Source organism: Hyla sarda, chromosome 1 (genome assembly GCF_029499605.1).
Source record: "Hyla sarda isolate aHylSar1 chromosome 1, aHylSar1.hap1, whole genome shotgun sequence".
In the NCBI taxonomy this organism is placed as follows: Eukaryota; Metazoa; Chordata; class Amphibia; order Anura; family Hylidae; genus Hyla; species Hyla sarda.
Genome location: NC_079189.1, coordinates 533,958,870 through 533,980,242, shown reverse-complemented (window position 1 = coordinate 533,980,242; position 21,373 = coordinate 533,958,870). Strand labels below are relative to the sequence as shown.

The 21,373-nt window shown below is 44.0% G+C and overlaps 1 protein-coding gene across 1 annotated transcript in view; it reads right to left on the bottom strand.

The window, feature by feature from the left end:
* SV2C (synaptic vesicle glycoprotein 2C) overlaps positions 1-21,373 on the bottom strand; it is a 203,917-nt gene that overhangs the window by 18,603 nt on the left and 163,941 nt on the right. The window contains exons 7-10 of the mRNA XM_056540338.1: positions 16,600-16,710; positions 13,522-13,610; positions 6,179-6,343; positions 2,156-2,289 (exon numbers count right to left, since the gene is read on the bottom strand). Of these exons, the coding sequence (XP_056396313.1) occupies positions 2,156-2,289; positions 6,179-6,343; positions 13,522-13,610; positions 16,600-16,710 (499 nt within the window). The remainder of the gene's footprint in view (positions 1-2,155; positions 2,290-6,178; positions 6,344-13,521; positions 13,611-16,599; positions 16,711-21,373) is intronic.

Here is a 21,373-nt window from a genome sequence, read left to right as displayed (position 1 = left end):
CATCACGACCACGGCCGTCTGAACCCAGCGTTCTGAACATAACTACCGGCCTGGAGATTATGGGAGGTCCCTTTTGGATAGGGGATTAAATGTCCAGGGGGGGAGTTCCCCTTTTAAAGTAGCTGTAACCACCACCCTTTAAGCCCTGGCCTGAGATAATGAGATTCAGTTGTGATCCTGATGCCAGCGTGCACAGAGTATAATAATATATATAATATGTCTCTCTAGCAACTGACTTTAAAGGGGTACTCCTGTGGAAAACTTTTTATTTTTATTTTTGTAAATCAACTGGTGCCAGAAAGTTAAACAGATTTGTAAATTACTTCTATTAAAAAATATTAATCCTTCCAGTACTTTTTAGGAGCTGTATATTACATGGGAAATGCTTTTCTTTTTGGATTTCTCTGATGCCATGAGCACAGTGCTCTCTGCTGACATCTCTGTCCATTTTAGAAACTGTCTAGAGCAACATATGTTTGCTATGGGGATTTTCTCCTGCTCTGGACAGTTCCTAAAATGGACAGCAGAGGTCAGCTGAGAGCACTGTGGTATTGACCACAGAGAAATCCAAAAATGAAAGCATTTCCTCCGTAGAATACAGCCCATAAAAAGTACTGGAAGGATTAAGAGTTTTTAATAGAAGTAATTTACAAATCTTTTTAACTTTCTGGCACCAGTTGATTTAAAAGAAAAAAGTTTTCCACAGGAGTCCCCCTTTAAACATCTTGCCATAGTATCTTTATCTAGTGTTTGGAGCTGGCTTATTATTATTCATACTAAATGCTCTATGGATTATTCCTGCTGCAGAACAAAGTATTTACAATTCCTGCTTCCAAGTTGCTGTAAGAAGTAGAATACATTAACACTACTATTAATGCTGGATCCGGCTTAACTATATCAATTGTAAACATTATTCCTTATCCCAGAGGAGCTAACAGTCTCTGGTACAATCTTACCCATTAAAGACAATTTTATCGAAAATAACCTGTATTTTTTGCAGAAGAGAAACCATTAAACATCCAAATGGCAGGAAGCCCCAGGGAGACTGTATTGTAATTACTTTTACATCAATCCATGATACCATGACCATTTAATCATACAAGGCCAAAGCTGCAGAATTTCTTTCTGAAGACTAAGGAAAGCTTCTTTTGCACCAATATACAAAGTCAATGGAGCCCATCTCCTGCAAAAAGGGGACCCCTGGAAGAGAATTTCTATATTAAACCCTGAGTCTCACAGAGGGACTGACTGTCACCGGGATCACAAGGTATAAAACCCCTTATCTTTCAAGGGGTTATCCGGCCAAAGACATCTTATCCTCTATCCACCGCTGGGACCCACCGCGATCTCCGTGCAGCACCTGCATTCTATGTGGGGCTGCGTCTCCATTCTTAGAAAGCTCTTTGTTTCCGGGACTGGGGACGTTATGTCATGCCATGCCCCCTCGTGATGTCATACCACGCCCCCAGTGATGTAATGCCACGCCCCCTTCATTCATGTCTATGGGAGGGGGCGTGGTGGCCGTCACACCCCCTCCCATAGACATAAATGGAGGGGGCATGGCATGACATCACAAGGGTGCGTGGCGTGACATCACGTCCCCAGTCCCGGAAACAAAGAGCTTTTTGAGACTAGAGACACAGCCCTGCATAGAATGCGTTTGCTGCTCTTTGGCTAAATAACCCATTTAAACCTTCCTACTAATGTATATTGCTTAACGTGACATTTATTGATATGCATTAAAATTGGTTCCACAAACAGTTAAAACCACAGATCACAGTTTACTGATCGATATAACTTGCTCAGTTAAGAGTCTAGATAAGAGACATCTGTAGTACGAATTTAGGGTATGGACTGGAGTACTGATGATTAAAATATTAACCCTTCGCCTCCCCTACATGTTTCCCGGCACCAGTCCCGTCATCAGGGGTGTAGAGGCAAATGCCCAGAGAGAGTCAGTTTCTTTGTAAGACTCAGGTTTGGTGTAGAAGTTAATTTACCCCATGTTTACACTGGGGCACTGTTAAACTGGAAGAGAAAGCACTCTGGTGTTTGTGGAGATCTCAGCACCCAGACCCCGACTGATCAAAAATCTTTGGAGATATAGTGGTGCTATATAAACATTAGGGAAAACAAACACTGACAGTATCCTCACCTGTGTTTACAAAATGTGACTGTATGAAAGTGCAATTCCGAAAGTAGGTGTTCAGTGACGTCACATCTTCAAAGTAACATCTTTCGAACAAAGAATCTTGAAACACTACAGACTTAAACTTCATTGAAGTGAACCTGTGAAATACAGCATTTTATGTATATCAATAAGCTGTAAACGCTGAATAATCAAATAACAGATATTATATAAATATTCTGCTGAAAAAATGAAAGTGCAAAAAGTCGTCAACTTGTCTGAGATAGACAGGGAACTCTCAGTATTAGACTATGGGGTCATCAAGGAGATGGTTTCTGACAACTGCTTCCATCTTTGTGAATCGGTGGGGAAATATGCTCTAGAGCAGTGTTTCTAAAAACAGGTGCCTCCAATTATCGCAAAACTACAACTCCCAGCAGGCTGGGAGTTGTAGTCTTGCAATAGCTGGAGGCATCCTGGTTGGAAAACACTGGGCTATAGTCATGTCATTCACCTGTTACCCTGGTGTTAGCACCTAGCACAATTACTGCAAGCAGAATGTTATATATATCTAAGGAGATACATCAGCTGCACATTATCATAGACATCACACGTCAGTATGAGAATCTCAAGTAAGAATGTTGGAGAAAGCTGGTTCTTCCCACTGTCCTGCAGCAGGAGCCTCCCCCACCCCTCTGCCATGTCTGCAGGAAGACCAAAAAGCTATTAAAGCGTGCATCCAGCGATTTTTCGGTGGAAGGATTTCTTTTCAAAATTTCTGGACAACTTCAGAGCCCAAGACTTGCTTAATACTATCGTGAACTAAATACAAATTTGGCGTAGGTCCAATAGACTTGCATGGGTCTTACAGCAAATAAATATGTAAAAATCATGATAGTTGCTCAGAACGTGATAGAGTCTCTGAAGTTGCCCCAGAATTTCAAAAGGATATCCTGCTGCCGAAGCATTGCTGGACGTACAGAGTGAATACCTGTCCTAGAGACATGTGAAGAGTTTTGATCGTTCAGGGTCGGAGTGTTCAGACCCCGACCACAAAAAGCCGACCAAGAAAAGTGAACGAGACAATCCCATAGACATATATTGTAAGTATGTCTCGCTTAGTGTGCTCTTCTTCTGGCTCGTTCTGGCTATCTTTCGCGGCCTGATCAATCAAAACGTGACATGTCTCTATAACATTAAAGCAATTTTTTTTTAAAGTGACAGTGCCCATTTAAGTGTCCCCATTAGGCCAACTAAGCTCCACCCTCTTGGCGGGCTTTTTGACGAACAAGGAAAAATCAGCAGCGTATTAAAGGGGTACTCAGGTGAAAACCTTTTTTCTTTTAAATCAACTGGTGGCAGAAAGTTAAACATATTGGTAAATTACTTCTATGAAAAAATCGTAATCCTTCCTGTACTTATCAGCAGCTGTATACTACAGAGGAAATTGTTTTCTTTTTCGAATGCTCTCTTATGACATCACGAGCACAGTTATCTTTGCTGACGTTATTATAATAATAATAATAACACTTTATTTATGGTTGTCCACTGAGCCACCATGCAGCCCTTAGCATACATCTGCTCTGCACGGTTGCTAAAATGGACAGAGATGTCAGCAGAGAGCACTGTGCTCGTGATGTCATCAGTGTTCCAAAAAGAAAGGAATTTCCTCTGTAGCATTCAGCAGCTAATAAGTACTGGAAGGATTAAGATTTTTTAAAAGAAGTAATTTACAAGTATGTTTAACTTTCTGCCACCAGTTGATTTAAAAGAAAAAAGGTTTTCACCGGAGTACCCCTTTAACTTCTGTGTGCACACTTTCTGTATTTATTTACTGCGTGACTTGACATTATATTTTACTGTACTCTACTGTATGGGGACTATAGTGTGAATATATGTGTATGTATATATATATATATATATATATATATATATATATTTATTTTTATTTTTTTCCCATTACTTTGGTCTTGTTGGTACCATAGGCTCCCCATACTGATAGCCTGTTATTTATTAGAAAACAAGAAAGCCCCAAGAATGGACAGAATGGGAGAGGAGGGGGCACATGACAGGGGGTGGAGGTAGCGGCAGTGAAAGGGTTAATAGAGTCAGCTAGGGAACGAGCAGAGTCAAGTTGAGGGTAGGGGGAGGAGCCTGGAAAGCTTGCGCAGGGAACAAGGAAAAGAGGGAGAGGAGGGACCATTCATGAAGACGACAGCGTGTCCTGCCTGCCCGCCCTGGAATACGTTAGTGTTCTCTAGGGGGATGGGGGGTGAGTTTTCATTGTCACGGCAGCGTGAGCTGGAAGGGGATTTAGAGGCATGCTGGAAGGATGGTGGAGGTCCTGGTCATAAGGGCCGGGGGGGAGCTGGGTTGGGAGCCAGCTATCATGGGGGTCCCTGGCGGAAGGGACCTGTGGTCTCCGAAGGTGGTGCCCTTGGGTCAGGTGTTGGTCGACCAAGGGCAAAGTAGGAGACCGTGCCTGGATGACAAGCTGCCATCAGGTCCCCTTCCAGAATGGGAAGGTTGGTTATATTGGTTGGGAGGGTATGTTAACCCTGATTGTTGGGCAAATACTGGTTTATTTTGTTATTTATTGGTATTGTTATTTATATTGGAGGATATATATATATTAGGATGTTTATTATATTTTCGTGTTTGTTAAATAAAAGTTTGGTCCGCTGTGGCCTTTGCACCATACTTTGAGTCTGTGATTCTAAACCCCTTAAGGACTCCGGGTTTTTCAGTTCTTGCATTTTCGTTTTTTCCTCCTTACCTTTTAAAAATCATAACCCTTTTAATTTCCCCCCTAAAAATCCATATTATGGTTTATTTTTTGCACCACCAATTCTACTTTGCAGTGACATTAGTCATTTTACCCAAAAATCCATGGCGAAATGGAAAAAAAATCATTGTGCGACAAAAAAAAAAAATCGCCATTCTGTAACTTTTGGGGGCTTCCGTTTCTACGCAGTGCATAAAAATGACACCTTATCTTTATTCTGTAGGTCCATACGATTAAAATGATACCCTACTTATATAGGTTTGATTTTGTCGCACTTCTGGAAAAAATCATAACTACATGCAGGAAAATTTTTACGTTTAAAAATGTCCTCTTCTGACCCCTATAACTTTTTTATTTTTCCACGTACAGGGTGGTATGGAGGCTAATTTTTTGCGCCGTGGTCTAAAGTTTTTATCGGTTTAATTTTTGTTTTGATCAAACTTTTTGATCACTTTTTATTCATTTTTTAATGGTATAAAAAGTGACCAAAAATACGCTTTATTGGACTTTGGAATTTTTTTGCATGTACGCCATTGACCATGCGGTTTAATTAATAATATATTTTTATAGTTCGGACATTTACGCACGCGGCGATACCACATATGTTTATTTTTATTTTTTTATTTACACTGTTTAATTTTTTTAATGGGAAAAGGGGGGGGTGATTCAAACTTTTATTAGGGAAGGGGTTAAATGACCTTTAGTAACATTTTTTTACACAGATCACAGGCGTGTATTAACACGATCAGTGTTATTGGCGCTTGGCTGCTTCTGCCTGGATCTCAGGCACGGAGCAGTCATTCGCCGATCGGACACCGAGGAGGCAGGTAGGGTCCATCCCGGTGTCCTGTAAGCTGTTTGGGATGCCGCGATTTCACCGCGGCTGTTCTGAACAGCCCGACTAAGCAGCCGGGATAGTTTCGCTTTCGCTTCAGACGCGCGGGTCAGCTTTGATTGCCGCGTCTGAAGGTTTAATACAGGGCATCACCGCGATCGGTGATGTCCTGTATTAGCCGCGGGTCCCGGCCGCTGGGACCGCTGTGATATGACGCGGGGTCACCGCGTGACCCCGCGGCATATCACGGGAGCTGGCGCAGGACGTTAATATACGTCCTTTGTCGTTAAGGTAAAAGGAAAGGGCTTGGTAAAGGGATGGGGTGGTTGGGGTGCATTGGAAGTGGAACTCTACCCTCCCCTAGTCAAGAAAATTACAACAAAAATACAAAGATTACAACAAAAATACAACAAAATACAAAGATTATTACTTGTCATTGATGAATTCTCCACTTTTATGGATTTGATTTTCCAAAGTAAAGTTGAAATTGTAGTTTGAAATATTTTCTCCATTGAAATATTTGACTCTCAATGCATATTCATCGGCCTGCAGGTGTCTAATGACGTCCGAGAACCAGACGGATAACCCATAGTAGCTGTGAAGAGAAAGAACCGCTTTACATAATGGCATTCTTGGAGAAGTAGATGAACGCACACACTGACAATATCAAGCTATGTTCACGTGATGGAATTTCTGTGCAGAATTCCGCAGAAGAATTCCGCACGGACATTCCACAGCAGCAGATTCCTATTGATTTCAATAGGATTCTGCTGCACTGTGCACACAGCGGAAATTTCAGATTCTGGAAAGAATAGACAAGTCTGCACGGAAATTAATTGCCATCTATGTTACAGTGCACTTCCAAGTGGTCCTAGCGCCAACATGTTCTGCTGGCGCTCCGTTGTCAGTGGAATTTCCGCACTGAAATTTAGCCTTACTGTGAACATGGCCTTAAAGGGGTACTCCGGTAAACAACTTTTTTCTTTTAAATCAACTGGTGGCAGAAAGTTAAACATATTTGTAAATTACTTCTATTAAAAAATCTTAATCTTTCCAGTACTTATTAGCTGCTGAATGCTACAGAGGAAATTCCTTTCTTTTTGGAACACTGATGACATCACGAGCACAGTGCTCTCTGCTGACATCTCTGTCCATTTCAGCAACCATGCATAGCAGATGTATGCTAAGGGCAGCATGGTGGCTTGGTGGTTGGTGGCTTAGCTGGGGACTTGGGTTCAAATCCCACTAAGGAAAACAATAAATAAAGCATTATTATTATTATTATTATAATAACATCAGCAGAGAGAACTGTGCTCGTGATGCCATCAGAGAGCATTCCAAAAAAGAAAAGTGTTTCCTCTGTAGTATTCAGCAGCTAATAAGTACAGGAAGGATTAAGATTTTTGAATAGAATTAATTTACAAATATGTTTAACTTTCTGCCACCAGTTGATTTAAAAGAAAAAAGGTTTTCACCGGAGTACCCCTTTAATGTACAGATGTAGCATTGCTGAGGTTTTCCTTAGGAATAATTTTGTTAGCATGAAATCACAATGTGCTATGAGGGGTTAGGTTTTATTTGAAAAATATCTGGTTGCTATAAATGAATTGAAAGTCTTGCTTGGGATGTGTTCACACTACAGAAGGTTTGGTAAACATACCAGGAAGTGCATAGTTTATAATGGGCCTAATGCAGTGTTTTCCAAACGGTGGTCTCCAGCTGTTACAAAACTACAACTCCCAGCACGCCCGGACATGCTGAGAGTTATAGTTTTGCAACAGCTGGAGACACATTGTTTGAAAAACACTGGCCTAATGGATGCCAGAGTAGTGTCCTTTGGGCATATGTTCAGCAAGTATATTCTAGGCTTTAGCATCAGGAGATGTATTGAAGGGGTGTTCCAGGAAAAAAACTTTTCAACTGGCTCCAGAAAGTTAAACAGATTTGTAAATGTCTTCTATTAAAAAATCTTAATCCTTTCAATAATTATCAGCTGCTGAAGTTGAGTAGTTGTTATTTTCTGTCTGGCAACAGTGCTCTCTGCTGACATCTCTGCTTGTCTCGGGAACTGCACAGAGTAGAAGAGGTTTGCTATGGGGATTTGCTTCTAAACTGGGCGGTTCCCGAGACACGTGTCATCAGAGAGCACTTAGACAGAAAAGAACAACTCAACTTCATCAGCTCATAAGTACTGAAAGGATTAAGATTTTTTTAATAGTAGTAATTTACAAATCTGTTTAACTTTCTGGAGCCAGTTGATATATATATATATATATATATATATATATATATATATATATAAATATATATATATAAAAAGTTTGTTTTCCTGGATAACCCCTTTAACCCCTTAAGGACTCAGCCCATTTTGGCCTTAAGGACTCAGACAATTTAATTTTTACGTTTTCATTTTTTCCTCCTCGCCTTCTAAAAATCATAACTCTTTTATATTTTCATCCACAGACTAGTATGAGGGCTTGTTTTTTGCGCGACCAGTTGTCCTTTGTAATGACATCACTCATTATATCATAAAATGTATGGCGTAACCAAAAAACACTATTTTTGTGGGGAAATTAAAACGAAAAACGCAATTTTGCTAATTTTGGAAGGTTTCGTTTTCACGCCGTACAATTTATGGTAAAAATGACATGTGTTCTTTATTCTGAGGGTCAATACGATTAAAATGATACCCATTATTATATACTTTTATATTATTGTTGCGCTTAAAAAAAATCACAAACTTTTTAACCAAATTAGTACGTTTATAATCCCTTTATTTTGATGACCTCTAACTTTTTTATTTTTCCGTATAAGCGGCGGTATGGGGGCTCATTTTTTGCGCCATGATCTGTACTTTTTTTTGATACCACATTTGCATATAAAAAACTTTTAATACATTTTTTATAATTTTTTTTTTAATAAAATGTATTAAAAAAGTATGATTTTTTTTTTTCGTTCACGCCGTTCACCGTACAGGATCATTAACATTTTATTTTAATAGTTTGGACATTTATGCACGCGGCGATACCAAATATGTCTATAAAAAATGTTTTTTACGCTTTTTGGGGGTAAAATAGGAAAAAACGGACGTTTTACTTTTTTATTGGGGGAGGGGATTTTTCACTTTTTTTTACTTTTACTTTTACATTTTTTAAAAAAATTTTTTACACTTGAATAGTCCCCATAGGGGACTATTCATAGCAATACCATAATTGCTAATACTGATCTGTTCTATGTATAGGACATAGAACAGATCAGTATTATCGGTCATCTTCTGCTCTGGTCTGCTCGATCACAGACCAGAGCAGGAGACGCCAGGAGCCGGACGGAGGAAGGAGAGGGGACCTCCGTGCAGCGTTATAAATGATCGGATCCCCGCAGCAGCGCTGCGGGCGATCCGATCATTCATTCAAATCGCGCACTGCCGCAGATGCCGGGATCTGTATTGATCCCGGCACCTGAGGGGTTAATGGCGGACGCCCGCGAGATGATCAGCCGCGCATGACACGGGCATCGCTCCAATGCCCGCGGTTATGCACAGGACGTAAATGTACGTCCTGGTGCGTTAAGTACCACCTCACCAGGACGTACATTTACGCCCTGCGTCCTTAAGGGGTTAAGTGTATATATGCCATAGATCCCACAAATGGTATCTTCAATGGGTTACCATACCTTACTTTTGGATTAGATTTTCAATACCTCATTACACACATCAGATTTCTCCTGTTTAGAAATGTACTCACTGTGAGGATTTTTTTGCATCCTAAGGCTATGATCACATAGTTGAATGTGTGCATGGAAAAACAGAGGAGCCCCGGCAGAACATACCGGCACTAGGACCTTTCGGAAATGTGTCGCCCCATAGATGGCAATGTATTTTCATGCGGTCTTTGCAGATAGAATAGGGATTTCTGGAAATTCCATTGTGTGCACAGTGCAGCAGAATCCCATTGAAATCAATGGGACTCAGCTGCAGCGGAATATCTGTGCGGAATTCGCATCGGGTGACACCCTGACTGGCCTGCCCGGCACTAAATAGCTGCACTCCAACTATCCCGCAACAACCCTTCCACCCTTGGCAGAAATAAATATTTTAAAACCTACTATGCCGCACCATGAATATCCGTACTCTGGAGCGTTTTTTCTTTAATTTTGAGCCCGCATTTTGTGATGTTGGTGGGCGGAGTCTTACGTCGCTGCACTGACGCCGGAGTTTACGTCAGGAAGGTAGACAGCGCAGAACCAACAGGCACATAAACAATTGTGAAGCCACAAAAAACAAAACGGCTCGGCACGTTAACCACCCCAAAATGTGCATGAAGCTGTATTACTATTTTTCTAAGGAAAAATGTTAGTGCCACATATGGGTTATTTACGTAGTCTGTAAAAATTCTTACACAATTATATTGTGCCTTATTCTATTTTAATTGTAACACAACATTCATTTTAAAATTTAGTGGGTACGCCAGCATGTACGTGCTCTAAAATTAACAAGGTGTGCAGTGTGTATTTTCAACCTTAAAATTAATAGAGTAAAAAGAGTTATTAGTTTTATTAGAGTAATTAATTTTTTCTATAATTAACATTAATGTAGTAGCTTTGTTTCATGATGCAGAAGGAGAACAGTTGTTAAAGTGGGTGTTAATGTCCTTTTCTGCAGACGTATGCACTTTGTGTAAGCCAGGTTGGACCTGGAATACATATGCGACTTTTTTTCTTCATAAATAGCGACTATCACATTTGATAAATACATGACCACTGCAAAGTAAAAAAAATAAATAAAAAAAATTACTATGTGTGCAGATTTCCGAAATGTGCTATGGAATAAGCAAAAATCAAAAAGTCGCAGCATGTATAGAAAAGTCGCACGTGCGCAAGTACGTGCAACTTTTTTACGCAAAAAAATCTAGCTTTATAAATCTCCATCATAGTGATTTGGTGCAAATTTGCCATAGTGGGGTTCCCTGCTGATTTGCAGCAGTAGTTTTCTGGCATGGGTGACAGTACCCTTTGTGCACACTTACTTTTTAGGGTACAGCCACACACACTGCAGAAGATGCTGCAAATTTTTCACAACAGAAAATCCCCACCAAATGATGCAGATTTGCCACCAAAGCTTTGATGATAATTTGAGGATGAATGTACTAATATTTTAAGGATTTAAAAAACATAATAAAATCAATCAATCTGTCACTTTCATGCTGCCTGAACCACAAGTCAACAGAGGCTCCTCCCCGACCCACCAGCCTTGATTGACATATCTCATCCTATACCCAAACAGGGAAAGATCTATCAATCAATTATGGTGGGGCAGAGAGAAGCCTCTGGGACCCCTCCCCCTCCCAATGATTCGTGGTTCAGGCAGCATAAAAGTGATGGCAGATTGAAAGGGATTACCCAGGAATAAAAGAACAGAGCTATTTTCTTCCAAAAACAGCACCACACTAGTGTTGAGCGGCATAGGCCATATTCGAATTCGCGAATATTCGCGAATATATGGACGAACATTCGTCATATATTCGCTAAATTTACATATTCGTAATATTCTCGTTTTATTTTCACATATGTGAAAATTCGCGTATGCGAAAATTAACATATGCGAAAATGAGCATATAAAAAAATTTGCACGTCAGTCTCACACAGTAGTATTAGAGCCTTCTTTACACCACACAAGCTGGAAGCAGAGAGGGATGAAACGAAATATTTGTAATTACGAATATATAGTGCTATATTCACGAATATTCGCGAATTTGCGAATATGCGATATTCGCGAATAAAATTCGCATTGTGAATATTCGCGAGCAACACCACACTTGTCCTCAGGTGGTGTGGTGTATTACAACTTGGCTCCATTCACTTCAGTGGAACAGAGCTACAATGCCGCATACAACCTGAGGACAGGTGTAGTGCTGTTTTTGAAAGAAATCAGCCTGTTTTTTGTTTTTTTTTTCATCCTGGACAACACCCTGTGCGAATCTGACACAACAATTGACCTTGCAGATTTACAAATGTTGTCACCACCTTGATTGTGGCTTGCTTTTTTTTTTTCCTGGTGCGCACTACGTTTTATGGCGAAGTGTGCCATGGGAGCAGAGCCTCCTGTCAAACACCGGACTTCCTGTTCCTGACTAAAGTGATGCATACAGCTTTGTACGCACGGCCGTTTACTTAATGTGGAGCTCCAGTGATGGCTCGCCATACTCTCACGCAAGTCTCAAACCTGGACTGCTTGAGTGGTGGCGCAAAAATGTGAACATGTATCCTGCCATTGTCTAAGCCCAATACTTGTGTGAGACTCTGTTCTTAAATGTACATATTTGGCAGAAGTCCTTGCATGGCATTCACACAAAATCCGTAGATCAAAAGCACAAGCCTTGGACCATCACTGGAGCTACACTCTAATATTCCTTGGTCCATCTGTGTAAGTAGTGAGTGGCGGTGTACACAGTACAGTGTACACATCCCTGCTCATGTACGGTATACCGGTTTGCATCGCACTGGTACTATGCCATGGCCCCACCACCCCCATGTTAGTGCTGGCTACATCTGTAAAATCCACACTGCAGGTCAATTTCTGCATGGATTTGTACAGATTTTTTTTTCTGCAACGTGTGCCTGAGATTATGATAAATTCATCCACATTGCTGTTACTGTAAACTACCGCATTTTTCGCCATACAAGACGCTCCGGCATAAAAGACGCACCCAATTTTAAAGGATGAAAATCTAGAAAAAAAAGATTCTGAACCAAATACAATGTAAAGTATAGGACAGTGGTCTTCAACCTGCGGACCTCCAAATGTTGCAAAACTACAACTCCCAGCATGCCTGGACCACCGTTGGCTGTCCGGGCATGCCGGGAGTAGTAGTTTTGCAACATCTGGAGGTCCGCAGGTTGAAGACCACAGGTATAGGAGGTAATATTCACGTGTCCCCGCCGCTCCAGACCCGTCACCGCTCGTCACCGCTGCCCTGGATGTCGCCCTCCATCGCTGTCGCCGCATCCCCGGGGTGTCCCCTTCGTGTCCCCTTCGCTCCGGAACGTCTCTGCTGCTCGGGATCCTCGCTCTCCACCGCCACCATCACGTCGCTACACACGCCGCTACACACACCGCTCCTATTGGATGACGGGACGGTGTGCGCAACGACGTGATGACGACGAAGGATAGCGCCGGCCATGCAGGGGATCCCGGCACGGAGCAGTCATTCGCCCATCGGACACAGAGGAGGCCGGTAAGGTCCCTCCCGGTGTCCTGTAAGCTGTTCGGGATGGTCCCCAACAGCCCGACTGTGCAGCCAGGTTAGTTTCACTTTCGCTTCAGACGCGGTGGTCAGCTTTGATCGCCGCGTCTGAAGGGTTAATACAGGGCATCACCACGATCGATGATGTCCTGTATTTGCCTCGGGTCCCAGCCGTTGATGGCCGCAGGGACCGCCGTTATATGACAGGGTTTTAATGAGTATTTGCCGTATAAGACGCACCAACTTTCCCCCCCCCCCCCCCCCCCCCCCACAGTTTTAGGGAAGAAAAAGTGCGTCTTATAGGGCAAAAATACGGTAATCCAACATGTGAGGCTGGAGGCTTACTCGAAGGGGGATTTATGGGAATTTCCTTCTAACTTTAGTAAGTCCTTAGCTATAGATTATTATGTACACTGAAAACTCAACAGTTTCAAAACCAGTATCTATAGACTATTAGAAAAATAAAAAGCAAAAAAAAATTCAGAGTTTATTCCAATGTAACAGAACTATATAAATTCAAAGACAGACGTACCCAAAAGACAGCGTGAGCCAAACTATTGTCAGCTTGATGGTGTTTTCTTTGACAGGATAATCAAAGCATCTCATGAACGTTAACCAGATCTGTAAAATAACGTGTAATATTAGGGATGATGTATTTAAATGATAGAGCGCATCACAATACCGCACAATCCATAAGAAAAGATAAGGGTAATTAAGGGGCCTGGTAATTACACGCTTTCATTTTAATTAATTTTCATACAGAATCTGAAATAGAAGCTGTGTAGGAGGGACTGTCATCTACTGGCCTATTAGGAAGATTAAGTATCATCAGGTTATGCTAGCCTGTCTTTCATTACACAATGCTGCTGTTCATATACACAGATAAGTGCAAATTATAGAAAGTTTTCCATATAAAGAATAAAATAATTTCTTAATTGATCTGTAGAAGATTGTAAGTGTATCTCATAGATGGACCATGATCGTCATGCCATGGATAGAATAGCTATGGGGGGTTGTTATGTTATGGGGGTATTATGGAGGCCAAAAGGATATTCTGCCACATGTGACAACACTGGATCCTATGAGGGTCAAGCTGCACCTAATATACAGAATATGAAGTTCAAGCTCCTAGCTTCAATGTAAAATCTTTAACAAATAAATCTGCTCAAATAAAAATAAATGACTGTAGATAAAAGTCTGATGGATATGATAGACTAGAAGACTTCTCTGCCTTGTCCGACCACTCATGCATCTTAAAGGGGTTACCGTACATACTCGAGTATAAGCCGTCCCAAATATAAGACGAGGCCCCTAATTTCATCCCAAAAACCCAGGAAAAGTTATTGACTCAACTATAAGCCTAGGGTGGGAAATACATCATCCCCCCATGTCATCATCCCCCCCCTGTCATCATCCAGACCCCCATCCTTATCACCCCCGTCATCTTCCCCCCACGTCATCATCCCCCCCCTTTCATCATCACCGCCTGTCAATCCCTTCAATGGTCTTCAACCTGCGGAACTCCAGATGTTGCAAACAAAACTACAACTCCCAGCATGGGAGTTGTAGTTTTGAAACATCTGGAGGTCCGCAGGTTGAAGACCACTGCCCGGGCCTTCGTCATCATCCAGACCCCCCTTTTGTTTTCTACTCACCTCCCCTCGGTGGGAAGGAAGGGTGAGCTGGTCCGGGCCGTCCATATTCGACCTCCTATGCTGCAGGGACCGTCCGGTGGGGAGGGTTAGTCGTTCCGGGCTGTCCATCTTCACCGGGAGGCCCTCTTCTCTCTCCGCCGGGCCGGCCCCGGACTAGTGACGCTGCCTTGATGCCACCATGCAGGGACGTCACGGAACGTCACTAGTCTGGGGCCGGCCCGGAGCGGAGAAGAGGGCCTTCCAGTGATGATGGACAGCCCGGAACGACTAACCCTCCCCACCGGACGGTCCCTGCAGCATAGGAGGTCGTATATGGACGGCCCGGACCAGCTCACCCTTCCTTCCCTAGGAGGGGAGGTGAGTAGAAAACAAAAGGGGGGGGTCTGGATGATGACGAAGGCCCGGTGGTCTTCAACCTGCGGACCTCTGGATGTTTCAAAACTACAACTCCCAGCATGCCCGGACATGCTGGGAGTTGTAGTTTTGCAACATCTGGAGGTCCTCAGGTTGAAGACCACTCGGCCGGGACCATCCCCTCACAGAAATGTTTTTTTGTTCACTCGAGTATAAGCAAAGGGGGGCATTTTCAAAAATTCGACTTATACTCGAGTATATACGGTATCCAGGTTTTACTAACTTTTCACTATAGTGTCAGTGATGACAAGTTATGTCTTAAGTGAGTTACTTGCTTTACATGTGTGGGGTGGATTGACCCTTATTTGTGTTTTTATGGTCCCCTCAGGTTCAGCATTCCTCCGGTGTCTGAATGACTGTGGTCATGAGCCTTTCCCAGGATCCTGTTCGGCTTGAGACAAGAGCTGATCACAGAGGGTTCGGCTTCTTCTTGTCTTTTCTGACAAGCCTGCCAGTCCAGCTGTATGTGCCACTGCCCATGTGAGTAACTGTTTTCTCAAGCCCTACAGGATCCTAGGAAAGGCTCGAGACAACATTCATTCAGACACCGGAGGAATGTTGAACCTGGGGGACCATGAAATCACAAAAAAAGGGTTGAATCACGAGCACAGTGCTCTCTGCTGACATCTCTGTCCATTTAAGGAACTGTCCAGAGCAGCATATGTTTGCTATGGGGATTTTCTCCTACTCTGGACAGTTCAAAAAATGGACAGAAATGTCAGCAGAGAGCACTGTGCTCGTGATTCAGCAGAGAGCTCTGTGTTCCAAAAAGAAAATAACTTCCTCTGTAGTATTCAGCATCTAATAAGTACTGGAAGGATAAGATTTTTTAATAGAAGTAATTTCTCTTTAACTTTCTGGCACCAGTTGATTAAAAAAAAAAAAAAAAGTTTTCTACCGGAGTACCCCTTTAAGGAGAAGCAGTCGTGGACCGTGCAACAGGTAAGTAGAATGGTGACCTATAGGAAATGTTGCATAAGGAAATGTCTCCTGAAATATTTCCTTATGTTACTATAGGTTGCCATTCTACTTACCTGTAGCACGGTCCACAGCTGCTTCTCCTTAACCCCGATTATCTCCTCTGCAGCAATCCAGTTACAACATTCTTTATATGTAAATAGGATTGCAAATAAATCAACGCTTATTCAACCTCAAGTGGTGTGCCAAGTTTTCTTCTCTATGGAAATTAAAGGATTGGGATTCCTACTGAAGCACCCACAACTTCTAGAGAGTGACGTATTGTTTTTTTTAACCCCCAACCTACCCTACCCCCCCCCCCCCCACAGTTAACTGTGAAAACCCCAATGTTTAATTTTTAACTATCATAGAGATGGATGGCCACAAGAATGATCAAGCGACTGTTTCTACCGCCCCTCCACTCCCCACAATCCTTCAGTGTAAATTGTCCTTTAAAAAAAAAAAAAAAAAACACTGATCAACTTGCAAAAAGTTGACTGGCCCTTGTATTGGCCAATTGTCTACCCATCTTAAAAGACCTTAGATGGTTCTAGTCAGTTGATTATTTTTATTACTTCACTTACACCATACAGTTCGGTGCGAACTCTTACAAAGCCTCTTCTGTACCAAGTTCCTGTGTCTGTCTCAATTTCAATAAGCTCATCTATTTGTTTTGGAGTCTTGATTCTATGGACCTGCAAAAAAATAAAAAAATAAATAAAATAAAACAAACATAGAATAGATAGTGTTAATGTTTGCAGCCAATAAACTCCTGGGTGGGGTTATATAAACGCTCTGCTAGTATTGGTTGCTGCTAACTGCACTAAGTCTGCAATATGTTTGCACCATGTTTTAGATAGCACCTGTGTAGTTTGTGTCTGTTAACATGTATCCTGAGTGCTGCCATGTGTTACGCCGAGCGCTCCGGGTCCCCGCTCCTCCCCGGAGCGCTCGCAACTTCCTCGCATTTGCAGCGCCCCGGTCAGACCTGCTGACCGGGTGCGCTGCAATGTCTCTCTCAGCCGGGATGCGATTCGCGATGCGGGAGGCGCCCGCTCGCGATTCGCATCCCGGCTCCCGTACCTGACTCGCTCCCCGTCGGTCTTGTCCCGGCGCGCGCGGCCCCGCTCCTTAGGGCGCGCGCGCCGGGTCTCTGCAATTTAAAGGGCCACTGCGCCACTGATTGGCGCAGCAAGCTTAATTAGTGTGTTCACCTGTGCACTCCCTATTTATACATCACTTCCCCTGCACTCCCTTGCTGGATCTTGTTGCCATTGTGCCAGTGAAAGCGTTCCCTTGTGTGTTCCTAGCCTGTGTTCCAGACCTCCTGCCGTTGCCCCTGACTACGATCCTTGCTGCCTGCCCTGACCTTCTGCTACGTCCGACCTTGCTCTTGTCTACTCCCTTGTACCGCGCCTATCTTCAGCAGTCAGAGAGGTTGAGCCGTTGCTGGTGGATACGACCTGGTTGCTACCGCCGCTGCAAGACCATCCCGCTTTGCGGTGGGCTCTGGTGAATACCAGTAGCAACTTAGAACCGGTCCACCAACACGGTCCACGCCAATCCCTCTCTGGCACAGAGGATCCACCTCCAGCCAGCTGAATCGTGACAGTAGATCCGGCCATGGATCCCGCTGAAGTCCCACTGCCAGTTGTCGCCGACCTCACCACGGTGGTCGCCCAGCAGTCGCAACAGATAGCGCAACAAGGCCACCAGCTGTCTCAACTGACCGTGATGCTACAGCAGCTATTACCACAACTCCAGCAACAATCTCCTTCGCCAGCTCCTGCACCTCCTCCGCAGCGAGTGGCCGCTTCCGGCCTACGATTATCCTTGCCGGATAAATTTGATGGGGACTCTAAGTTTTGCCGTGGCTTTCTTTCGCAATGTTCCCTGCACTTGGAGATGATGTCGGACCAGTTTCCTACTGAAAGGTCTAAGGTGGCTTTCGTAGTCAGCCTTCTGTCTGGGAAAGCTCTGTCATGGGCCACACCGCTCTGGGACCGCAATGACCCTGTCACTGCCTCTGTACACTCCTTCTTCACGGAGATTCGAAGTGTCTTTGAGGAACCTGCCCGAGCCTCTTCTGCTGAGACTGCCCTGCTGAACCTGGTCCAGGGTAATTCTTCTGTTGGCGAGTACGCCATCCAATTCCGTACTCTTGCCTCCGAATTATCCTGGAATAATGAGGCCCTCTGCGCGACCTTTAAAAAAGGCCTATCCAGCAACATTAAAGATGTGCTGGCCGCACGAGAAATTCCTGCTAACCTGCATGAACTTATTCATTTGGCCACCCGCATTGACATGCGTTTTTCCGAAAGGCGTCAGGAGCTCCGCCAGGATATGGACTTTGTTCGCACGAGGCGGTTTCTCTCCCTGGCCCCTCTCTCCTCTGGTCCTCTGCAATCCGTTCCTGTGCCTCCCGCCGTGGAGGCTATGCAAGTTGACCGGTCTCGCTTGACACCTCAAGAGAGGACACGACGCCGCATGGAGAATCTGTGCCTGTACTGTGCCGGTACCGAACACTTCTTGAAGGATTGTCCTATCCGTCCTCCCCGCCTGGAAAGACGTACGCTGACTCCGCACAAAGGTGAGACAGTTTTTGATGTCAACTCTGCTTCTCCACGCCTTACTGTGCCTGTGCGGATATCTTCCTCTACCTTCTCCTTCTCTGCTATGGCCTTCTTGGATTCCGGATCTGCAGGAAATTTTATTTTGGCCTCCCTCATCAACAGGTTCAACATCCTGGTGACCAGTCTCGCCAGACCTCTCTACATCATTTCTGTTAACAATGAAAGATTGGACTGTACCGTGCGTTACAGCACGGAACCTCTCCTAATGTGCATCGGACCTCATCACGAAAAAATTGAATTTTTGGTCCTCTCCAACTGCACTTCTGAAATTCTTCTTGGATTACCGTGGCTTCAACGCCATTCCCCAACCCTTGATTGGTCCACAGGAGAAATCAAGAACTGGGGTACTTCTTGTCTCAAGGACTCCCTGCCGTGACCCTGTGGTTCCCCCTGTATCCGGTCTTCCTAAGGCTTATATGGACTATGCTGACGTCTTTTGCAAGAAGCAAGCTGAGACTTTACCCCCTCACAGGCCTTATGACTGTCCTATTGACCTCCTCCCGGGTACTACTCCACCCCGGGGCAGAATCTATCCTCTGTCTGCTCCAGAGTCTCTTGCCATGTCAGAGTACATCCAGGAAAATTTAAAAAAGGGGTTTATCCGCAAATCCTCCTCTCCTGCCGGAGCTGGATTTTTTTTTGTGTCCAAAAAAGATGGCTCCCTACGCCCTTGCATTGACTACCGCGGACTTAATAAAATCACGGTAAAAAACCGCTACCCCTTACCTCTTATCTCGGAACTCTTTGATCGCCTACAAGGTGCCCACATCTTTACCAAACTGGACTTAAGGGGGGCTTATAATCTCATCCGCATCAGGGAGGGGGACGAATGGAAGACTGCATTTAACACCAGAGATGGACACTTTGAGTATCTGGTCATGCCCTTTGGCCTGTGCAACGCCCCTGCCGTCTTCCAAGACTTTGTTAATGAAATTTTTCGTGATCTCTTATATTCCTGTGTTGTGGTTTATCTGGACGATATTCTGATTTTTTCTGCCAACTTAGAAGAACACCGCCAGCATGTCCGCATGGTTCTTCAGAGACTTCGGGACAATCAACTTTATGCCAAAATGGAGAAATGTCTCTTTGAATGTCAATCTCTTCCTTTCCTAGGATACTTGGTCTCTGGCCAGGGACTACAAATGGACCCATATAAACTCTCTGCCATCTTAGATTGGCCACGCCCCTCCGGACTCCGTGCTATCCAACGTTTTTTGGGGTTTGCCAATTATTACAGACAATTTATTCCACACTTTTCCACTATTGTGGCTCCTATCGTGGCTTTAACCAAGAAAAATGCCAATCCCAAGTCCTGGTCTCCACAAGCGGAAGATGCATTTAAACATCTCAAGTCTGCCTTTTCTTCTGCTCCCGTGCTCTCCAGACCTGACCCATCTAAACCCTTCCTATTGGAGGTAGATGCCTCCTCAGTGGGAGCTGGAGCTGTCCTTCTACAAAAAAATTCTTCCGGGCATGCTGTTACTTGTGGTTTTTTTTCTAGGACCTTCTCTCTGGCGGAGAGAAATTACTCCATCGGGGATCGAGAACTACTGGCCATTAAATTGGCGCTTGAGGAATGGAGGCATCTGCTGGAGGGATCAAAATTTCCAGTTATCATATACACTGATCACAAGAATCTCTCCTATCTCCAGTCTGCCCAACGACTGAACCCTCGCCAGGCCAGGTGGTCGTTGTTCTTTGCCCGTTTTAACTTTGAAATTCATTTTCGCCCTGCTGACAAGAACATTAGGGCCGATGCCCTCTCTCGTTCTTCTGATGCCTCTGAAGTAGAGGTCTCTCCGCAACACATCATTCCTCCGGACTGTCTGATCTCCACTTCTCCAGCCTCCATCAGGCAAACTCCTCCAGGGAAGACCTTCATTTCTCCACGCCAGCGTCTCGGGATTCTCAAATGGGGACACTCCTCCCATCTCGCAGGCCATGCGGGCATCAAAAAATCCTTGCAACTCATCTCTCGTTTTTATTGGTGGCCGACTCTGGAGACGGATGTTGTTGATTTTGTGCGGGCCTGTACTGTCTGTGCCCGGGATAAGACTCCTCGCCAGAAGCCTGCTGGCCTCCTTCATCCTCTGCCCGTTCCCGAACAGCCTTGGTCACAGATTGGTATGGACTTTATTACAGACTTGCCCTCATCCCGTGGCAACACAGTTGTTTGGGTGGTCGTTGATCGATTTTCCAAGATGGCACATTTTATTCCTCTTCCTGGTCTTCCTTCAGCGCCTCAGTTGGCAAAGCAATTTTTTGTACACATTTTTCGCCTTCATGGATTGCCCACGCATATCGTCTCAGATAGAGGCGTCCAATTCGTGTCTAAATTCTGGAGGGCCCTCTGTAAACAGCTCAAGATTAAATTAAACTTCTCTTCTTCTTATCATCCCCAATCCAATGGGCAAGTAGAAAGAATTAATCAGGTCCTGGGTGACTATTTACGGCATTTTGTTTCCTCCCGCCAGGATGACTGGGCAGATCTTCTACCATGGGCCGAATTCTCATACAACTTCAGAGTCTCCGAATCTTCTGCTAAGTCCCCATTTTTCGTGGTGTACGGCCGTCACCCTCTTCCCCCCCTCCCTACTCCCTTGCCCTCTGGTTTGCCCGCGGTGGATGAAGTGACTCGTGATCTTTCCACCATATGGAAAGAGACCCAAAATTCTCTTTTACAGGCTTCATCCCGGATGAAAAGATTTGCCGATAAGAAAAGAAG